This window comes from Rutilus rutilus, assembly GCF_951802725.1.
Source record: "Rutilus rutilus genome assembly, chromosome: 10".
NCBI classification, from domain to species: domain Eukaryota; kingdom Metazoa; phylum Chordata; class Actinopteri; order Cypriniformes; family Leuciscidae; genus Rutilus; species Rutilus rutilus.
Window position 1 is genome coordinate 19,857,857 of NC_140215.1, and position 21,882 is coordinate 19,879,738.

At 36.7% G+C, this 21,882-nt stretch overlaps 1 protein-coding gene across 1 annotated transcript; it reads left to right on the forward strand.

Moving 5' to 3' along the window:
* Positions 1 to 208: 208 nt before the first annotated feature.
* On the forward strand, positions 209 to 21,790 carry kif5c (kinesin family member 5C). Its single transcript, XM_084421496.1, has 26 exons — positions 209 to 690; positions 6,479 to 6,566; positions 6,673 to 6,746; positions 7,931 to 8,035; positions 8,736 to 8,784; positions 8,895 to 8,950; positions 9,046 to 9,133; positions 9,267 to 9,391; positions 10,943 to 11,047; positions 11,219 to 11,367; positions 11,495 to 11,643; positions 12,776 to 12,942; positions 13,039 to 13,107; positions 14,172 to 14,378; positions 14,457 to 14,600; positions 15,434 to 15,622; positions 15,839 to 15,956; positions 16,093 to 16,169; positions 16,519 to 16,628; positions 16,824 to 16,925; positions 17,807 to 17,867; positions 17,998 to 18,069; positions 18,366 to 18,470; positions 18,550 to 18,766; positions 18,982 to 19,145; positions 19,701 to 21,790. The coding sequence occupies exons 1-25, from the start codon at positions 565 to 567 to the stop codon at positions 19,131 to 19,133; spliced, it is 2,904 nt and encodes a 967-aa protein (XP_084277622.1). The 5' UTR covers positions 209 to 564; the 3' UTR covers positions 19,134 to 19,145; positions 19,701 to 21,790.
* The last annotated feature ends 92 nt before the right edge of the window (positions 21,791 to 21,882 follow it).

Consider the following 21,882-nt stretch of genomic DNA (forward strand, 5'->3'; position numbering starts at 1 on the left):
TGCATAAATGAGTGTAGCTACATAATTTATATGATAATTCCCCTGCTCTTGAAGTCTTTATTTTTGGCACTTTTTAATTAGCAAAAGAGTACTGGGGCACTTTTAACGAACTCTCCCTGTCGCTGTTGCAGTCACGGGCAGCTCTGCTGAGAGGCGCTGTTGGACAGCAGAAGCGCGCGGGGAAGGAGCGGCTCGCCGCGGCGTCAGTCAGAGCGCGTGGAGCCGCAGGAGGTGGAACTGTCCAGTGCTGATGCTCTTCCAACGATCAAGGTGCACTCGACTTCAGCTACTAACAGCCAACGACAACAACACTGTTGTTAAGCGATTATATGATATGTTACGTGATATCTAAAACGGTGTCCAGGAGTTTTATCTGAGATTGTTTTCAGTTTCAACGCTTCTTTCGCCCGGCCAATAGGAAGGGACCGTACGGGCTGAACGGCTGGCAAGCATCGAGACATTTTGATTGTTTGATTGATGCATTCCTCTGCAGGCTGCTGGGTGGACGACTAGATCTGCTGACCGGAGAGAAAGTTTCGTTAGATAAAATCGGCATCATACACGATGGTGGATGCAGCTGAATGTTGTGTGAAGGTGATGTGCCGATTCAGGCCACTTAACGAATCGGAAATCACCAGAGGTGACAAATACATACCGAAATTCAAAGGAGAAGACACTGTGGTGATATCGGTAAGATGTCTTTAGAGTCTACAGATGTTATTAATGCGGACAGAAAGTCCCTATTTCTTTTTCTCACGATTTCATTTTCTTTATTTGTGCAGGAGATAGCTATGTGATGTAACTTTAGATAAATATAGCCTATCACTCTATTGTGACTCATTTGTGTGATCATTTCATATCTGTCTGGGTGAATCATCCGATGGCTCTTTCATTTCAAAAGGTAAGTCCTGAATTCAGGACTTGCTCGTACAACGTTTTTTTTTTTTAGACAGTCAAAAATTTCATTTTAAAAGCAAACTCTTTTTTTTAATTGTTGCATTTAAGTTATTTATATAGTGCTTTATAAGCATTATAGCATCGGACATGCTTTCTTTTGTTTTACTTTAGCTAAATTGTTTTAGTATGAAAACACACAGTATGAAACACAAAACAAACATTTGAAAGTTAATGTACAAAAATGTCAAATATTATTAACAAATAATATATTTAATAAATTGCACATTTTATAAAATACCACTTGGCAATTTGCCAAAAAACATTGTCCAGAGATCACAATTCATCTTTTCAATTTCAATCTATCTTCATTAGTTAACTCTTGTCTGAATGTACTTTAAATTACAATTCACTCAATAGATGTAACAGTGTGAAATTTTAGTTTATAGGACAGAACTCACAAAAAAATTCTCACACTCATTGGTTTCATGTCTCACCACAATAACTTTGTTTAGACTACTTTAATATCATGATTTTCTTAATGGCCACCAGATGTGACAGGTTTTTGTAATAACAATTTAGAATGGAAAGTTGTTTGTTGATTAAACTTATTGCATTCTACTTTGTTTTGAATGGAGAGGTAGAGTGCTTGTCAGCCATGTGCAATGCTTTTTCACTATAGGACTTGGAAGTATTTGTGGTTTCTTTGGAAGATGATTATTATGGGTCAGAGCATAGCTTCATTTATCTTTTAATAACACAATATGGTAGTGATTGAATTAAAGAGCAATTGATATGGAATGCAGAGTCCGAAGGACTGTGTTTGTGTGGGTGTGTGACATGCTATAAATAAGCTGGAGTGTCGACGCAGTAAGATACTGATGGTTTTTATGTTTTACAGTAAACCTCCAGAAATCCCTTGTGCAAACACAATAGCCCATATTATCCGACCCATTGAAATGGTAATCAGCATTACCATGCCTAATCTGCACAGAAAATCGAGCGTAGCAGGTATTAGACTTCTGCTTCTGATGTAAATTCTCTTTAATGGTGCCCTGCAGACTATGCACAGCCTGATGGTCCTAATGCCAGACATTCAGCTTTAGGATACAAGTGTGGTTTTGAATGGAGATCTGGTTAATATATGTACATTTATTACTGTCAACGTTTAACTACCTGCATCTCATTAGTGACTGTTGTTTAGTCGTGAACCTGTCTGTGTGGTGTCACATAAAGTCTAATCTTAGCTTTAACGCAACAGATTGTAAACGGTCAATAAAATCAAATTCATTTGTGGGGGAAGGGAGAATTTCACACCTCCTCCCCCAACAGTTCGGATGAACTGGAAATAAAAAGAAATGTCTATCTATCTATCTATCTATCTATCTATCTATCTATCTATCTATCTATCTATCTATCTATCTATCTATCTATCTGTCTATCTATCTATCTATCTGTCTGTCTATCTATCTATCTATCTATCTATCTATCTATCTATCTGTCGTCTTGATGAACTGGAAATAAAAATTAATTTATGAAACTAATTCTGCTAAATAACTTTATATGATGCAAAAGAATATTTGGTCAATTAAGCGTCTTAAATATTATTATCTTCCGCATCGTGAAATGAAATCGAAAAATTACGTTTTTAATCCACCTCTGAATTATTGATTAAAATGTATTGATATAATATGGACTTAAAATGTGAAGAATAATTTAGTATTTAATTAGAATAATTAGTTATCGATGACGTAATATTATTATTATGTGTTACTAAAATGTATTGTTTTTAACTCACTAATTCATCAAAAAATTCAGCAACTTTGCAACTATTTTGAAGAAAATAATTTATCTTACAGTATAATTATTTCTTTAAATATGTATTCATTATTTAAAATAAACAAAAGTAAGTAAAGAGATTGCACGGTTTGTGTTTGCGTATAAACTCCTTAAATGACTGTCCACCACAAAACAATTGCAGGGAGATTTATAGGACAGTTTGTGACAGTGAGAAATCACTAATCATTTGCAGCATGTCAGTATCAGGCTGGATTTGATGTTTTTGCATTATGAGGGTTGTCTGGTCAGCTGTGTTTAATGTGGGTGGAAACATCTTATTATATGTGCAAGGCCACAAAGAGGCCCAGGGCTCCTGCGAGTAATTTACGTTGCCGTAGTGACAGAGGTGCCATTTGAGGGGCCAGGGCTGGCAGGGAACGTTTAGGATGATTTACTGGAATATTTAAGCAAGTCCACTGAGGATTGGGACAATCTTGTTTGTCACGCACATAGTCACATTCATGTTGCTTGCATAAACCCTTCTAGTTGCCTGTATTTCTATTTCTATTTTATATTTTGACATCACCACCCTTACATTTACTGCATTATTAGATTTATTTGTGATGCACATCATTTATTTGAATACTGCATGTAGTCTGCTATTTCTATTCTACAAGCCCATCTGAAATGGACAGGAAAAGATGCATTATCCTTTCAAGCATTTGTTCGTGATATAGGTTTTTGATTGAAGCTGGTAAAACCCTGAGCACTCTTGGAAAAGCCTTGATGGTCCCTAGATAATGTGCATAAATTATTGACTTAAAAAATGCATTGTCCTGAACACATGTGCTTTTATATACAGTCTGTGTTTGTTTTTATAAAGGATATAGTGTTCAGATATGGCACATATGAAAGTCAAATGCAAGATTTAGCGTACATGTCCTTTCTGCAGAGTTTCATCTGAGATATTTGCTATTCACTAAATAAAAAAATACTTTTAAAAACACATCTGCCTTTTGATAGCAGTTTTTTCCGGAAATTATTTTTTATTACAATTATTCTGTATTACAAAGAGGAATTAAATTTGCCTAAGAGTATTTGTCTCAGAAAGATTGCCTATGTGCTGAAAGAAAGGAGAGAGATGATTGTATAGCAGTCGTGTTATTCTCCTCCACTATTGGCCAGGAGACAGGTGCTGACTGTCAGCCAATCAGTGCTTTTCTTTCTGAGTGGGATGTAGTTTCCGTGGTGACGGTCTGGGTTTGAGCAACAGTCTCAGTGGGGATGCTTGACCCCTACCTGCTTAATCAAACAGACAGACATGACAGAAATCATGCGTCTGTGTGAACGCTTCAGAACTGGTGTCTGCATGTGATGTCTTAGATAATCAACAGGGTAAATTTCATTTCATCTGTTTTAGGTCAGCTGGTCCGTATGTTAGATTTATTGATGTTTTAGCAAGGCATAGCTCTCTCTCTCTCTCTCTCTCTCTCTCTCTCTCTCTCTCTCTTCCCATATGAGAGTGTATTTGTGTGCATATGGGCGGAGGAGGATGTGGAAAAACTGCTGTCAGCGGTACATGAGCTCCCCATGATATCTGTGTGCATATGTAAAAATAACACGGTCACACTTTAATATTAGGGGGGTCTTAAATGTGTTTGGTACTTAAATGTTAGGTACAGTGTGTTTATTGTGTTCATGTTGTATTGCAAAACGCTGCTATTGAGGTGTGATACGGGTAAGGTTAGGACAGGTTTGGTGGTGTGGTTAGGTTTAAGGGTGGGTTAAAGTCTGAGAGAAGAGTCAACAGTGCAATTACAGATGTTAATTAATTACAGCTGTAATTACAAGCAGGTATTTTTGTACAATGTAATATGTACTCAATGAATGCAATGGATCAAATGATTAATTTAAATGTCAGTAGTTAAAGACACTTAATATAAAGTGGGACTCAGAATGCCAATGCTAAAAATATATCTTGGTTAGCTGATTTTTCACTATATGTACAGTAAAACTATTGTTTATATTACTTATTTATACATAAGTTTAACCATAATAGTTAGATTAAAAAAATGATAGATTATCCACACAAAAAAATGCACAAAAACATATGGAAAAAGAATGGCAGAGGAGATAGAATGTATGTACTACAATTCGAACAGGGAACTTTTGGGTCACATTTATGATTAGAGTCCAATTCTCACTATGAATTAACTATGACTTTTGCCTCAAGAAACTCATAATTACTGCTTATTAATATTTAGTGAGGTAGTTGTTGCGTTTAGGTATTGGGTAGGAATTAGGATTGGGGATATAGAATAAGGTCATGCAGAATAAGGCATTACTATGTGCTTTATAAGTACTAATAAACAGCCAATATCCTAGTTATGCATGCTAATAAGCAACTAGTTAATAGTGAGAATTGAACGCTGAACTAAAGTGTTACCAGCTTTTGTAGTGATGAATAGTTGCAAACACATTTCCAACACTTTCCATTTTTCTAGCTTAGCATTATTAAAGGTGCTCTAAGCGATGTCACGCGTTTTTTAGGCTGATTTTTTTTTTGTCACATACAGCAAACATCTCCTCACTATCCGCTAGCTGCCTGTCCCCTGAACGCACTGTAAAAAAACGCGGTCTCTGTAGACAGTCAAGGCTCCACAAATGGCAACGAAAACAAACTGGGCCAGCCTGGACCACGAAACATAACAAACAGTGTTCCAGCCAATAACCGACAAGAATGATTTGGGGGTGGGGGTTGGGGGGTTAGTGCGCGTGCACATGAAGGGAGGTGTGAGGAGTGGAGGAGAGAGAAGCATGAAGAGGGAAGTTAGCTAGAGGAGAGATGTCCTAGACAACGACTAACGTTAGAATTATATTCTCTTGAATTTTGATATGGCCGACACACGACCAAAGAGACGACGTTCCGATGAACAAATAGCAAAGAAGAGGGAAAAGGAGAAGGAACGCGAGGGGGAGGGTCGAGCTAGCCTCCGTTTTGTTTAACAGAAATTCGAACATCAACAAGCTGTGACGTCACCCAACATCGCTTAGAGCAGCTTTAACTTAGTTTACATAATTATGAAAAATATTCCACTGCAGATAGTTCTTTCTTTGGATAATTATTTCTTATTGCACAGCAGTTTCAAAGTCTCCAGATCTTACCAGCAGGTTCAGAATCAAAACAAAAGAGAGGGATTTGTTGGGGCTCAATAAGATTGACTGGCAGTTGGGGGATGGGCTGTATTCATCACAAGGTCCTTCTTATTTTCTCTTTAACAATGTATACCACTGAAATCCTCTGGGGAACTTCATAAATAGCCATTAGTAGAATCTGTGCAGCGTCAGCAAAAGAAAGAGGCTGACTGACCTCTCGATGCAATAATACGATAATGCATAAATTAATATTATATGTAATGAAATCAAACTTATTTATCTGCATTTGACTAACATAATAGAAACTTAATTGAGAAACTTTGCAATTTAAGTCTTAAACATCCAGCTTTTATCATTAGCCGTCTAATAGAGTTATTATTCGTAAACTGTGTGAATGTATTATAGCCCTAGTTTCTATTCAAACCATCGTTCCTCCATACTGTGTGTGTTATGAAACATTTTGTAGCAATTGTCATATCAGCAAAAAAGGGGGTCTGATTTACTCCACACTCACAAACACATTTAATCTACATGTTTGATATCTTTAAAACACAATATTAAAGATATTTTCTCTCAGAGATACCTTTTGAACCTTTTTACTTGTTCCTGTCCATTACTTTCATCTTGACTAATCTGTTTGTCTTTTTAGGGCAAGCCTTATATCTTTGACCGAGTCCTTCCTCCGAACACGTCACAAGAACAAGTATATGATGCCTGTGCCAAACAGATTGTTAAAGGTTGTAAATGCGTATAGTTGCATGAACAAGTTTGAAAAGTTCAATTATACAGACCTGGAAAGAAATGAAAATGTTTGAAAGTTGAAACATGAATCTTGCATTTCAGATGTGCTGGATGGCTATAATGGGACTATCTTTGCTTATGGCCAAACCGCATCAGGGAAGACTCACACTATGGAGGTAAGGCAGAAATAATATATCATATAACGATTGGTATCAAGTTCACACATTTCAAAATTTTCAATAATAAAATAACCTTTCAGCACATGTACAGTGAGAAAGTGTCACTATTCTCAGTCACAAAATGCTCTAGACTGATGAATATCTCTCAGCATCTTTCATGAAATGACTGAAATGCCAAACTGCTGCAACAGCGGCAAAATGCCATTTGCCTGAAGGTGTTGCCTTGGAAACAGCCTGTGCTTTCAGCAAAGGTTTTGAATATAAAGTCAATAAATTCAGTTATTTGAAAAATGTTTCTGAAAATGAATCACTTTGTAACCACTGAAAGGTGCAAATTAGCATGCCAAACAGGATATCCTCATACATCCCTCAGAGGGAATACTGATATCCTTAATTTAAAAATCACATTGCACACATATAGACCTTCTGCACCAGTGAAACAAACACGCAGCCATCTTTAGAATATTGTGTTTGAACTTCCATTGTTGCGGTAGCTCTGTACAGTATATTCCTATGGCATTGCTGTCGAAGAGTAATTAGCTGGTGAAGTAGATTTACTAACGAAAGTTATCATGAGCATTGTAATGATGTACAAACGAGCAGTTCATTCATAAATCCGTAAGATCTTACCTTCATGCTGTGGAAATACAAATCGGAAGACAGAACACAACGGGCGCAGCGCTAAAAAGGGGCGGGGCTACATAACTTCTACAGAGGGTATGCATTGACATCACTTTCTCACCGGAACACGCCAACTCAACCGGACTGAGTGGCAAAAGAGCTGCTGCGTGACTGGATTTAATAGGGGAAACTACGAAAATGCGATTAAAACGAACGATTATATGTTTAAACTAAAGGTTGGACTCGATATATTGTGTTCCTTACAACTTTCCAAAGATCCAGTGATCATGGATATTGACATGCACCTAGAAATCGTGTTTCCTGACATTTATATGTGCCTGATTTCGATGCCGGGGAAATACATAAAGCAAATTTGACTGTGAACACTTTATACAAATACAAAGGTAGGTTGTGATGCGCATACCCTCTATAGTAAAGTAGATGGAGAAGGAAATTCTTCAGTGCAGTGCTTCGTTCTTACATAAGTTACACTAGCTGGCAGAAATAAGTGCCATCTTGTCCAATATTTGCTCTGATTGTTCTCTGCAACATGCACACAGGGACAGCTCCACAACCCCCAGCTGATGGGCATCATCCCTCGTATTTCCCAGGACATCTTTGACCACATCTACTCTATGGATGAGAACCTGGAGTTCCATATCAAGGTAAGGGCCCTTTCCACAGATGGTGATGAAGCGGTTCTACGGTTATTAACATTGTTTATTATATTTTCATTTGTAAAAAAAATTATGTACAGTTATAAGACTATACTATGTTGTATTACTTTGGCATTACATTTCAGAAATGTAGTTAGCGCTGCTGTGTGAGTGTTTCTAACACAACGGCTGAGGGAGTGATGGCAAATGAGTGACTGTCTCTATATTTTTTTCCTCTTTTAAAAAGTCATAGAAACGCTATCATGGATTTTATCATTTGCTATTGGATCAAATGGGACTGCAGAAATTGAAATTTCCATTTACCATTATAGAAGTTTACCCAACTATGATGACTTCTGCTTCTGAGAACCCCTGAAATATGAAAAGGGTTCATTAGGGAGCTGAAATTATTCAATATTAAGTCTGCTTGTGCTATTAAATAGTTTTTAATAAAATGCACATATTAATGATTAGAAAAATATTTAGCTTAGTTGTTTAGAAAAAATATATAATAGTGGAATGTATCTCTGACATAAAGTGATATACAGTATATTCAGTTATAGGGTATGTTAATAAAGTATTGGACTGTTGTTTGATATCATGTCCATTAATGTAGAACTGATTCATTAGTTTCAAAGTACGAAGCCACTTTTTAAATTTTAATATTTTAATATTTACAAAATAATTAACAGCCACCCCTTTATCACAGGTCTCTTATTTTGAAATCTACCTGGACAAAATCAGAGACTTGCTTGATGGTGAGATAAAAACAATCACATTCTTCTTCATAGTATTAAGATTCTTTAAAAAAATTATATTAATGTTTTTTTCATGGTGTAAATACATTTTTTGTTGTCTAATCCTAAAGTTTCCAAAACCAACCTGGCTGTACATGAGGATAAGAACAGGGTGCCCTTTGTCAAGGTAGGACAGATGCACAATACAGTGTTTTTCAGTCACAGGCGTGAAGCGAACACTTCCTTGATGTGTTGTGTCTTTTGATGCTGTTCTGTTGCCAGGGTTGCACAGAGCGTTTTGTGTCCAGTCCAGAGGATGTCATGGATGTGATCGACGAGGGTAAATCCAATCGTCATGTGGCTGTCACAAGTGAGTGACTATTTAACCTTATTTACCTGAATATAATACATCACATTCTGAATCAAACATAACTAATATACACTGTTATCTTGACCTTGTTGCACTTCTTTTTACCCTAACACATGGTCCTCTGATGTTACAGACATGAATGAGCACAGCTCCCGCAGTCACAGCATTTTCCTCATTAATATTAAGCAGGAGAATGTGGAGACAGAGAAGAAATTGTGTGGAAAACTCTACCTGGTGGATCTTGCAGGAAGTGAAAAGGCATGTTTTTATTGATTTATTTTTTCTTTCTGTTTTTGCCTTTGTTTTTGTTTGGCAAAATCTAGTATCTCTAGCTATATCTCGTAAAGTAGTACCAAAAATGATTTAAAAAAATAAAGATTTTATATACAATATACGATCACGCTCTTATTCAAGCAAATGCTTTTAAACCATTCACGCACGATAAGACACAAAAGAGAAGTCACTGTGTTACTGCTGGCGTGCATCTGTGAATCTCCTGTCTGTGTGATACACACACGCCTCGTGCGCACCAGAAAGGCACTAAAGACAGCGCTTGAATGGACAAAACCACACAAATTTATGCCAAAATGCCCATTTTGTCGAGTATCCTCACAAGCACAGTTAAATAAGTTAAATAAAGTCATAAATGTACGTAAAGAGTTGTGAGAAAATAGGATGTGCGTCAGATCCGTGTCATGTGCCTTACACTCTTAAAGTGACCGCAGCCTAATAAATCTACTGCTGTGATGTCTGTCATTAATGTTAATCAAAGAACTAAAGAAAAAGAGAAAATCACTCACTGCTCTTGACTAAATAACGTTTGTAGTTTTAAGAAGAAGTTTTGCAGTGAAGACTGTGACATGTTTGATACTCAATATCCTACCTGTTAGACCTACCTAAAAATCTTAAAGCACTGTTTACATCGAAAACAATGACTTTTTATGCATTTTGACAGGGCAAGTAAAAATCTGAACTGGTCTGACTGGGCCAATAGAAAAAAATTGAGCCCTGATATATTGAATGGCACAGCTATGTGGCATTTATTATAATGGGTTTATGTGAAGATTGTTTTAAGTTCACTTAAATTAAAAGTTGTTATATTATTTAAAGCCTAATAAATGTAAAAAAAGAAATAAAAAAAGATAGATTTCAATGATGTAATGCTGAATGCCTATAATTAATGGCTAAAATTGAGGGGAAGAAATGATTTCATACAGACATCAGTAGCGGTATTGGTATACTGTACGTGATACTGACCATCTTTCATAAAAAGATGCCATTAAATAGGCTACTCTCTTTATGTTGTTTCTACGTTCATTTGGAAATTAAACGTGAAATTATTACAATATAAAAAATATATATAACATCACAACATTTATTTCCATCAAGAGGTGCATTCATTTTTTGACAATATCTTTATAACACTTAGTTTAAGTTTTTTTTATTATTTTCTCTAAAATGTGCCACTTTCAGTGGTTTTGCATAGGTTGTAATTTTTACATTAAAGGTGCAAAATTTCTGATATTATTCATCTTTGTTTCATTTTTTACATCATAATAACCAGCTGTTTTAACTAGGGTGTGTAGACATTTTATGCCCACTGTAAAAATAATAATAATGAAGAATAGTAATGAAGTAGTTATTTCCAGCTTTTAAATTAGAGTAGGAATCTCATATTTTCAATATTGTCTCAGTCTTAGAATTAGAATTCAAAGATCCTGACAGAGTCATAATATACCTACAAATAGGTTTGAGAATGATATAATATCTCTCTCTCTCTCTCTCTCTCTCTCTCCCACACACACACAGGTCAGTAAAACTGGAGCAGAAGGATCTGTGTTGGACGAGGCTAAAAATATCAATAAGTCTCTCTCTGCTCTGGGGAACGTCATCTCAGCCCTGGCCGAAGGAACCGTAAGTGCTCAACCGGTCTCATCTACCCAGACGCTTTCTTTTTTTCCCTCCCTCTTCCTCTCTTTTCTCTGAAATGCTATTTGTGTACATAATCTAGGCCATGTATACACCTCTCACAATACAAAGCAATACATTTGCGTTATAAATCTTGCCCTATCTTTCTCATTACAGAAAACCCATGTGCCCTACAGAGATAGTAAAATGACCAGGATCCTTCAGGACTCTTTGGGTGGGAACTGCAGAACAACCATCGTCATCTGTTGCTCTCCCTCTGTATTTAATGAGGCTGAGACCAAATCCACTCTCATGTTCGGCCAGAGGTGAAGCCAAATTATGCCCTATAATATTTCTCCTAAAATTAAGAAAGTCTGAAATTCAGTGCTGCAGTAAATGTGAAATAAACATGCGCATATACAAATTATTTCCACTGTACTCTCTTTCACGCAGGGCCAAAACCATCAAAAACACAGTTTCTGTTAACATGGAGCTCACAGCTGAGGAATGGAAGAAGAAATATGAGAAAGAGAAAGAGAAGACCAGAGGTCTGAAAATCATCATCCAGCGGCTAGAAAATGAGCTCAAACGATGGCGAAAAGGTAAATAGAGAAAACGGAGAACGCACACAGCCACTGCAAATGACAAAACATCACTTTGCTGTTACAGACTGACAAATATTTAACTGATTAGAAAGATATTTTTGTTGAGTTTAATGTTTAATAGTTATATTATTATATTTTATTGTTAATCAGGACAATGAGAAATGTCCTATCATTTCATTGGAATGATGTTTGACATTTGAAGCAGTTTATTTGAAAATAATGTAATGGTTGAGAAGATGCGTATCGTTTGGTTTTCTGCAGAGGCCAGTCGATTTTTGATGTAATTGTCTTAACAAAAGCTTTGTTTTTTTTCCGATTTGAGTTCTGAAATGGACCCCACAATGAGGGGAGCCAGTTATTTCTTCCTCCTCTGTTTGCTTAAGACTTATTAAGGTCATTGTTTTTGAGTAAAATAATGATGTTTCCAAAGAGGAAATGAAGTTATTCAATAGTATATGTTAATATATTGTTATATTGATGAGAGCTTGACACAAATTGGCTTTCATGTAAACCATGTGTGTACTGATGACAAACATCCACAATAATTGACAATGATAAATACCAATTAGCACTAATTACTCAGACTGTGGAAGGGTAAACACATAATGACTCTAAACAGAAGGCCTGTCATTAAGTGAATGCATGTTTGCTACAAAGCACTAATGTATATTGCTAAACATATTCACTTTCCTTTAATATTTTCAGTTACATATTCAGCCTCAGACCTCAGTCCAAAGCTTTACTTTCTTTCTCCTTCTCTGAATCCTGAGATGTTTTTGTCATTCTCTCAGTATGTCTCACTTTCTCTCTCATGCATCCCCATGAATAGTTTTTTTTTTTTCTCTGTCAGTGTTATCAGCTCCCCTCCAGCTCTACTGCCCAATAAAACACACAGATGCTGAGTTCAAGATTTCTCTCCCATCTCAGACTTATAAAGCCCAGAGAATGAATGTGGCTCTGACTCTTTGTGCAGCTGTTTTTTCATTTACGTCCAGTCAGTGTTTTTTTATCATCAGGTCTGCAGGACTGTTTCCTGAAAGCCTTGTTCATTTTATTAGTTAAGGAACCAGAGCCTGTTTTTTTTTTTAAATTAATTTTGTTTTGACATATTTCACTCCTTTATCTTCAGGTGAGAGTGTACCTGTTAATGAACAGCACAGCAGTAAAGAATCGAAGAATTCTGAAGCCGCTCCCGTAATCGACACTTCGGCTCCGCCTCCTGAGCCTCTTCCTGATTCAGAGAAAACCCGATATGAGGAGCTGATCAATGACCTATATCAGCAGCTAGACGACAAGGTGATAAATACCTCTCACACGCTGTTAGAAATGTGCATCAGGAAGTGCAAGCCTCACAATTCAGCCCTTCCTCTCTCTTTCCCTCTTTCACCACAGGATGATGAGATCAACCAGCACAGTCAGCTGGCAGAGAACCTGAAGCAGCAGATGGTGGATCAGGATGAGGTGAGTCCGGCTCAGTATAGAGATGAACACTCATGCCCTCTACAATTTATGATGTCACACATGTCTTCCCATGATGCCTTGCCTGCAATGGGTCTGAAGGAACCATGGAACAGCTTTACTTATTTAAACATGCATAGGCGATGGAATGTTTACCAAAACAAGTGCTTGAGGTAATTATTAGTTGAAAATATATCACCTCACTGCCTATACTTAGAAATTCCCGTCCGGTACAAAGAGCAGCTCCTAATTATTCAGGTGGAAATAAATGTTGTTCCCATGGAAACAGTTCTGCAGCATCTCTGTTGGGGTTTTCTCCTCTTTTGAAACATTTGGACATATCTTTGTATTCCCATATTTCTGCTTCTGTATCAGTTTTGCTATGATAATGAAATCTTACTGAACAGCATAGCAGTGACCTCACATGTTCTTCTAATGAACTGTCAACTGATACCTTTTACTTCCATGTGAGGAAATAATTACATTTTTCAACACAATAGTTTTGCTATCACTGATTGTACGTACCATTCAAAAGTTTGGGGTCAGTCTATTGGAATCTATTCTGCTCACCAATGCTGCAAATACAGTAAAACATTAATATTATAAAACATAACTGTTCTATATTTGAACATATTTTAAAATGTAATGTATTCCTGTGATGGCAAAGATGAATTTTCAGCATCATTACTCCAGTCTTCAGTCACATGACCCTTCAGAAATCATTCTAATATGCAGATTTAGTGCTCAAGAAACATTTCTTATTATTATCAGTGTTGAAAAAGTTGTGCTGCTTAATATTTTTGTGGAAACCGTGATACATTTTTTCAGGATTCTATAATGACTAGAAAGATCAAAAGAACAGCATTTATTTGAAATTGTAAAGATTTTTACAAATGTTTCTGTCACCTTTGATCAGTTTAATGCATCCTTGTTGAATAAAAGTATTAATTAAGACTCCTATCTTTTTAATGGTAGTGTATATATTAATGACATCCACAAAGAAGCAGGAATTCGACAGTCCTCTGACCAACATAAATGTGCGACTTCCCCATTCTGCATCCACACAGTTAATGGCATCCACACGGCGTGACTATGAGAAGATCCAGGAAGATCTGAGCCGTTTGCAGCATGAGAACGAGGCAGCAAAAGGGGAGGTGAAGGAGGTGCTCCAGGCCTTAGAGGAGCTAGCGGTGAATTACGACCAGAAAAGCCATGAGGTGGAGGAGAGAGGCAAGACAAACCAACAGATCTCAGAGGAGCTTGTGCAAAAGAGCGTAAGTACAATGAAGAGAAGGGAAAGAGAGAAAATAAATATGACGAAAAGCTCATTTTATGCTGTTATTGTCTTCAAGGCCACTCTGATTGGTGTGGAGAGGGATCTGTCTGCCCTGCAGGAACTCAGTGGACATCACAAGAAGAGATCAGCAGAGATCCTCAGTCTACTGCTCCGGGACCTCAATGAGATTGGAAGTGTTATTGCCTTGAATGACCACAAGGTAAGAATACACTCCTTCATAAAGAAAGTTTAACTGCACAACACAAAAGCCCAAGAATAATGGGCTTATTTACTTACAAAAGATATATATTTTTATTCATATTTTAATTATTTATTATTATTATTATTATTTATTTTTTATACTTTTTTTTTTATTCTGAGTGCATTATACTTCCTTTTTTTATATAATTTGTAAATTGCACCTCAATTTTCATCATCGTCAAGAATTCACACCTCACAAAAACATACAGTACAACAAACATGTGAATATGTGGATATTTACAAAAAGCATTTATTATGATTTTTTATGTTTCTGAAAGAAGTCTCATGCTCACCAAGGCTGCATTTATTTGAACAATATAAAAAAAATACCATTATATATTTTTTAGATTATTTGATGAATAGAAAGTTCAAAAGAACAGCATTGATTTGAAATTGAATTTTTTTCTTACTCTGCGTCTCAATGTTCATTGTCCATACTATCCATCCTAAACAGTATGTGAGATTACAATATGTGTGTCCCAAAGCATTGTATGTTAAAAAGAGTATGCCAGAAGTCCCCGGATGGTCTACTATTTCTGGTGGATTTTCGAAGTGTAGATCTGTACACTCTCTAAAGGCTAATATTGCCCACAACCCATTGCGCTTTGAAGGAGGAATTACAAACACAAGTAAAAAGTGTTAAAAAACTACAAAACATCGCGGATATGCGCGACTGACGGTTAGAGGTTCAGATAAAGGTTTAAATGTCTTTTCATGACAAAGCTAATTCAAATAACAAATGAATCAGACTGAGATCTATGCCGCTTGTTTTGTTTCTCTCTCTTTATTAAGATGACAGAGATGAACGGAGGAATGGAGGAGGAATTCACCATGGCACGGCTCTTCATCAGCAAGATGAAGTCAGAAGTGAAGTCTCTGGTCAACCGCAGTAAACAGCTTGAGAGCACACAGACCGACACAGTGCGCAAAATGCAGGCCAACGAGAAGGAGCTCGCTTCCTGCCAGCTCCTGATCTCTCAGGTACGCACGGCTCCATCTAGTGGGGGTTCTAGATCTGAACCCTGTAGATGTGATTCCTCCCTTTGAACTTTTATTTTGTATAATGTCCCTTTGGATGAACTCATTACAGAGTTTTAAAGGATACATTATTATTGCTTTAATTGTATGTGTATAAGTGTTTTTGTTGTGTAGGCTATGTGTCATTTCTGAGTGTGTGCTTGCTTTTAATGCACCTAGCATCAGGCAAAGATCAAATCCCTCACAGACTACATGCAGAACATGGAACAGAAGAAGAGACAGCTGGAGGAAAGCCACGACTCACTATCGGAGGAGCTCGCTAAACTCCACGCACAGGGTCTGTGTGTAGTTAATACTAAACAATGCATTGTTTTACAAAGTAAAATTGTTTCATTTAGATCCAGAAAAAGCACTTGTTCCTTTGACAGTGATTTCACTGCATGTTTAAAATAATCTTTTTTTTTTTCATACAGAAATGATGCATGAGGTTTCAGTCCTGGATAAGGAAAAGGAACACATGAGCAGGATGCAGGACGCTGAGGAGATGAAGGTGATGAACACAAACACATTTGTCAGATAGACTTAGGCGCCTAAAATCGCACCATTGTTTGTCAGGCTCAAACAAGCAGAGCAGTGTCATGTAGGAACCAAACAATGAATGGGATAGGATAGAAGAAAGTATTTAAGGATATTTTAAGCTATATAGATACTATTTAGCTATATAGAAAAGGCCAATTTTGATGCATAGAATAAGAAAATATTTTATTATTGAAATTCATTGTTAAATGAATAACACTCTACACAAAATTGCCCTAGAAGATTCACATAAACAGTGCCATATAAGTGCCATTTATATTCATATGAGCATAAATATGTATATTCTCTGTATATGCGTGTAGCAAGCCCTAGAACAGCAGATGGAAAGCCACAGAGAGGCTCATCAGAAGCAGCTCTCGCGTCTGCGAGATGAAATTGAAGAGAAACAGAGGATCGTGGATGAGTTTAAGGAGTAAGAGCTTAATCTCACTTTATTTTCGGACTACTCGTGGTCACTTCAATAGTTGAATATTATTAATTTTAAAATACTTTTTTGTGAAAAATGTTTTTTTTCAATTCATATTCTTGTGACTGGCATTGGTCTAACACTCATCAAAAATTGAAAATTGCTCAGTTTATTCAGTAATATCCTGTTATCTGATGTCAGTGTGAACCAGGCTCTTCAACTTGAAAAGAAGCAGCTCCTGTCTGACTATGAAAAGCTCAAACTGGAGGAACTGAAGAAGGACGAGAGACTGCAGAAGCTTGTGTGAGTCAACTGCTCATATTGTTTAGGAGAGATTAAAGGTGCAGTGAGCGGAATCAACCCAAACAAACACACCCCTCTCTTCCTTGATCTGCCCCCAAAATTAGTTGTTTGTTGTTAGTCACCAGAAGCACACACTCAAAACCGTTACTCGCATATGAGGCCTTCCGGCTTAGGTCTTGTTGTGGTTTCTCTCTTTTGTAAAAAATCACTTCTCAGAGATCGTTGATGCCATAATTTTTTAACTTTATTTTACAACAAAGCCGAGCATCTTCTGCAAAAGACCGCTCCACATTTTTGCCCCGTTCACAAATATATACCATACATCCTTTTACAAAAATGGTAACACACTATAGATATTCTTAGGTAAAGTTTTTTTACCACGTGACACTAGAATAGAATTGTCTGCTGTGAGCAACATTCCAGGCTTTCTGCAGGCTTTAGAAAGTCAAACCAAAGTCACAAACAGGGAAAATAATAGTGTACAAACATAAAGTTATATTATATTAAATTACTTATTTTCTAAATAATAAAATCTTCTACAGTCTCTTCATGCTGGAAAACTTTTCTAATATTAATGCAGGTCCTTCATAACCCTTATTTTCCCTGTGATAGTCCTCTGACCTTTTCTCTTTTGTAATGTCTCTCAGCCATCTCGCTTTCTACAGTCTTTCTTCCTGATTGGCTGCAAGTTTGTTGTGCCGCTCGGCCCGATCCACTTTCAACAGAATTCCTCAGAAATTGCTTACTGCACCTTTAACCAATCTCTGAGCAGTTAAAATGACAAATACTTCAGTGTATGTTTGTCAGGCATTTGTAGCTCTGTGCAATTTAGAAAAGATGTATTTTATTCAAATTTGTCATCACTTTTGTTTTTGTTTTAGCATGCTGAATGAGAAGAGAGAGCAAGTCAAAGAAGATCTCAAAGGTCTGGAAGAGACTGTGGTAAGATTTAAATACCCAGCATTCCCTGAGTTTGTCTCTCTAAGTAGTTCACTTTAAACACGCATAGCTGTTTTTCTTATATGGAGTAGTTGTTTTAGATCACCGTTCATGCTGTTCTCTCTTCCACAAGGTCAAAGAGCTCCAGACTCTCCAAAACCTGCGTAAGCTGTTCATCCAGGACATCAATAGTCGCATTGGACGTGTGAGTATCCGAACTATTCAGTCCAAATATTGTTCCCTTCATTTATGAATTTTCATAAATTTCAAAAATTTTCATGAATTTTCATCTTGACTTTGTGATAGTATTCTCTGACCAACAGCTGCAACTGTTTTTATTAATGATACAAAACTAGATAATATCAAGGAAAAACATGAAGGCAAGGTACTACAGGCAAAATCATTGTTTTTTTATGCACTGGCCAATTTTTAGATTTTGCTTCCAAAACATGTTATCTCAGACTTATCCAAGTCTTATCCAACTTTTTTTTTTTTTTTTAGAGTATGGAGTTGGACCCTGATGAATCTGGGGGAAGTCTGGCACAAAAACAGAAAATAATTTTCCTGGAGAACAACCTGGAACAGCTCACTAAAGTCCACAAGCAGGTATATTGAACTTTAATATAATATAATTAGTAGTTCTGTATATAGTTATCTATATTCTTTCATTTCTATGTGTCTGTAGCTGGTACGTGATAATGCAGACTTAAGATGTGAGCTGCCCAAACTGGAGAAACGCCTGCGTGCAACTGCTGAGCGTGTGAAGATCCTGGAGTCTGCTCTGAGAGAGGCCAAAGAAAGTGCCATGAGAGACCGTAAGAAGTACCAGCTGGAGGTGGACCGCATCAAGGAGGTCATCCAAGCCAAGAATCAGGCCAGGAGGAACCACACCGCACAGATCGGTCAGACCCAAGATTTCAATGTTGCATTATATCCAGTAGAGAGCGCCACACACTCAATAGTACCACTCCTGTTACATGATGACCAAATACTCTCATGCATTGCTGTATATGTCTCTCATATATTATGAAGTAAATTCATTCACTTTACTTGAGATTTTCTGTAAGTTAAAAGTATTTTAAATACGTTTAATTTTGAACCACACTGTTTTTTGTAGCTAAGCCTATTCGTGCTGGACATCATCACCCAGTGGCTTCTGCCTCATCGGGCCACAGTGTCAGAGGAGGCGTCCCAAGCCCACGACGACACCACCAACACCAACCGCAGCACCAGCAGCAGCTGCTGCAGTACCATCACAGGAACAAGTGAAAAGCACACCACGTATGTTTGTTTTAAACAGTCTTTTGTTGCTTTTCCTGCTACAACAATATGTTTTGCTTCATTTCAGTTATGGAGTCATGTCATGTTCCTTCAGATGAATGTTTTCTCTTCTTAATTTGACTTTGGCACAAGCTGGTGTGATTCTGCTTGGCCTAATGTTGAAATGAATGGGTCAGTGCAGAAAAATGCTGCTAATTAGGTTTCAGCAGCATGTGATGCATCTGGGAAGTGCTAGTGACTAGTTGGAAAGTTGTGGTGTAACATCAGTTACTGTGCCAACTGTTTGACTAAGATGGAGCGACATGGATATAATAGCTACAAAAGATCTGCGCCCGAATGCTTGGGAAAGTCAGTGAACAGTGGACAGACTCTAGTGCCATCTGGCATTCACTGAAATGTTGTCAGAGTTTATGCATCTATTTCAGGGTAGGCCACTTTTTTTACCTATAGTCATGAAGATAACTTTCTTCATGTTCTGGGTGGCAAGAAAAGCTGTTTGTTGGCAATATAATGTTTAGGGTGCTGAAATGTTTACTTTTATTTTTTTCCTGACAGGATTCCTTGCAACATGGTGTGTCTAACTTTTCACACTTCCAACAGGGGACAAAAAAAGACCAGTTGGATACCTGTCTGCACATCTTTTCATTCCGGCAACAAGACGTCTTTTTCCAATGCAGTCTTTTCTATTCGCCGAGGGGGGAAAACAACTACTGTCATCTTTTACAAAGACTTTTCAAGTTTACTTACTGTCCTTACCATGACCTCAACGCATTCATCCTGTTTAAGTCAACTCCCTTCTTCCCTCCGTTTATTCATCAGCCCTGAATGGAGATCTGTGGACTCATCAATGAATAAACAAACCCCAGACCCACACACTAAGACAAAAGGATATTGTCTTTTAAACAGATATAAAGTGCTATTTCATTGTGACTTTTTCTGTCTTCTTTGGCTATTTTCTGCCCGCTTTGTATTTGAAAAAGTCTTCAGTGTTGGAATTACATTCTGATTATAGTAATTCAGCTCATCTTTTATCACAGTTGCCAGGATAGTTTCCATAGTAGGAAGACTTGAAAGATGAAAAGTTGTCACAAAAATCAACATTGGAAGTTTTTACAACCTCAGGAGTAACAGAGCCTGTGCGGTTCTTTTAATTGGCACTAATTCTTTCGGTCTTAATGGCCATTGAGAACATGCAGTGACATGACTGGAATGTAGTTTAGGAACACACACGTTGCTTCAAGCTTAATTCGTCATGATTTATAATAACTGATATTAATGGATGTTCATTTTTATATTTAATTAATTTTTGTATACATTAAGTATTTTTTTTTTTTGCATAATTGTCTTTTTTAGATTATTTTAATTTCCTCACATTAGAGCCAGGTCATTATGTGTACATGTTTTTATACAGATATCGGTGCTTTGAACATATTCTTTACTGTAATTTATACCGTAAGGTGCTCTGGAGCAAACAACAACTGTAAAATATCAGTAGTAATACCACATTAGTGGTAAAACCAGGAATCATTTGAAGATATCTTTGTTGTTGTAGGTAATATTATTGTTACTTAAACTGACCTGTTTTAAAGGGCATGAAATGCAATCATTTAAAGAAAGCCAAAGTCAGAGACAAAAGAGCTTCACATATGAAAAGATCAGATGTGTTTAAGAAAGCAAATGTGGAGAGATTTTTTCAGCTGATTTTTAATTAGATATTTATGTGCTCAATTATACTGCATAATTTAATTTTGTTTATTTTTATATCATTTTATCATTATTTATTGATATCATTAAAATATGATGAAGGATTTTTTAAAAACCTCCTTGAGAGATATCATAGGCTTTTTAAAGAACCACAAATATTGTTTCAACGAATATTAAACCATGTAAACTATGCTATCATGCCATAGCTATTTACAATCATTTGCTAGTATAAAACGTTGCCTACTGTCTGGTGTTAATTGTCTCTGGTAAGATTTTGAGTCTGTGTGCGCAGCTTGGTTTCTTATCACTTGTAATCAGTACATGAAAATGTTAATATAATGAAAACAAACCTTGTTCAGTTTACTGTAAAGGCTGACCAACTCGATAATAAGTATTGTGAGCACCTTATTGCACTCTCTTATAGGATTGTGTAACTGACAAATTAAAAACACAAATACATTCACAGAAATTCATTTTAGGTTCCATATGTGTATTTCCCCTGGCAAATGAACTTTGCTCATCATTGAAATAATTAGTTTTTCCTCTTTAGAAGATCTACTAATGTAAAGTATTCAAAGCCCGTAACTTAACAAGGTCTAGTGTTTTTGTATGTCCTTGGATGTTGTTTTTCCATGTAGCTCTATGGTGGTGAGTTACTGTAATGCACACAGTGACCTCTTAAAATCGTGTTTGTCTTCAGGTTCTTGTTCATAAGTGTTTCTGAAAAGTGCTATGAACTTTACCTCAGCAGTGTATGGAGCATCTGAAAATGAGATCAGAGGACAATAAATGAACTTCAGTTGCTTTGAAGGAAGTGCCACAACATGGATATGAAATGGTTGCTAATGTTTGTTCCAAGATATCAAGCTTAAAGTTATGGATAACATAACAGGGTTTCAGCTACACTGACACTCATTTATCAGATATTGATGTGGAATCAATAAAAGGTTACTAAATGTATCTTTCATCAGTTTTGTCTTTTTCTCTTGGCAAACTATTTTACTTTTATAGCTATAGTTTGTGAAACACACTT